Source organism: Penaeus monodon, chromosome 28, assembly GCF_015228065.2.
Source record: "Penaeus monodon isolate SGIC_2016 chromosome 28, NSTDA_Pmon_1, whole genome shotgun sequence".
Lineage (NCBI taxonomy): Eukaryota > Metazoa > Arthropoda > Malacostraca > Decapoda > Penaeidae > Penaeus > Penaeus monodon.
Genome location: NC_051413.1, coordinates 17,111,012 through 17,111,603, shown reverse-complemented (window position 1 = coordinate 17,111,603; position 592 = coordinate 17,111,012). Strand labels below are relative to the sequence as shown.

At 41.2% G+C, this 592-nt stretch overlaps 1 protein-coding gene across 1 annotated transcript in view; it reads right to left on the bottom strand.

The window, feature by feature from the left end:
* Positions 1 to 592, bottom strand: part of LOC119591385 (zinc finger protein 286A-like) — a gene marked incomplete in the record, with an annotated part of 57,791 nt that overhangs the window by 4,859 nt on the left and 52,340 nt on the right. The window contains 2 exon segments of the mRNA XM_037940125.1: positions 25 to 91; positions 278 to 465. Of these exon segments, the coding sequence (XP_037796053.1) occupies positions 25 to 91; positions 278 to 465 (255 nt within the window).

Here is a 592-nt window from a genome sequence, read left to right as displayed (position 1 = left end):
CAACGCCTCACTAAAAACACTTACTCTTGGCTGAAGGTCACAAAGTCTCAACTCATTGTTCCCACCGGTCAAAACTTCTGCATCCTCCAGACTGTGACAGGAATAAAGAATTTCTTTTTTTCAGAGAAACCTGCTTCAGAACACATGTGATGAACAAATCAATTGCTCAATGCAAAAATAATTCATGAGAGAGAAAAGAAAAAGATACAGAAAAATAAACATAATCACCACCAGGAATGCAAAAAAATAATAACCTAGAGAACCAAAAATGTCTGACCTTGTGTCATGCTGTTTCATGTGACGACGTAAGGCATACTTGGTATTGAATTTCTTCTCACAAGACGGGCAGGTGAACGACCGAGGTCGACGATGTATGGTCTGGACGTGATTGCGCTGGACAGATCGTGTCTTAAAGGAGGCCCCACACACTTCACATAGGAAAGACCTCTCTTCGGAATGAGTAGCCTGATTGGGAGGGAAATGGAGAAGGGATCTCGACATATCACAAGTCCAGTAACGTCCGAGCATCATTTTCAATTCACCGTTAAAAACTAACTCTACGCTTTATGTCTAACTAAAATGGCCATCAATA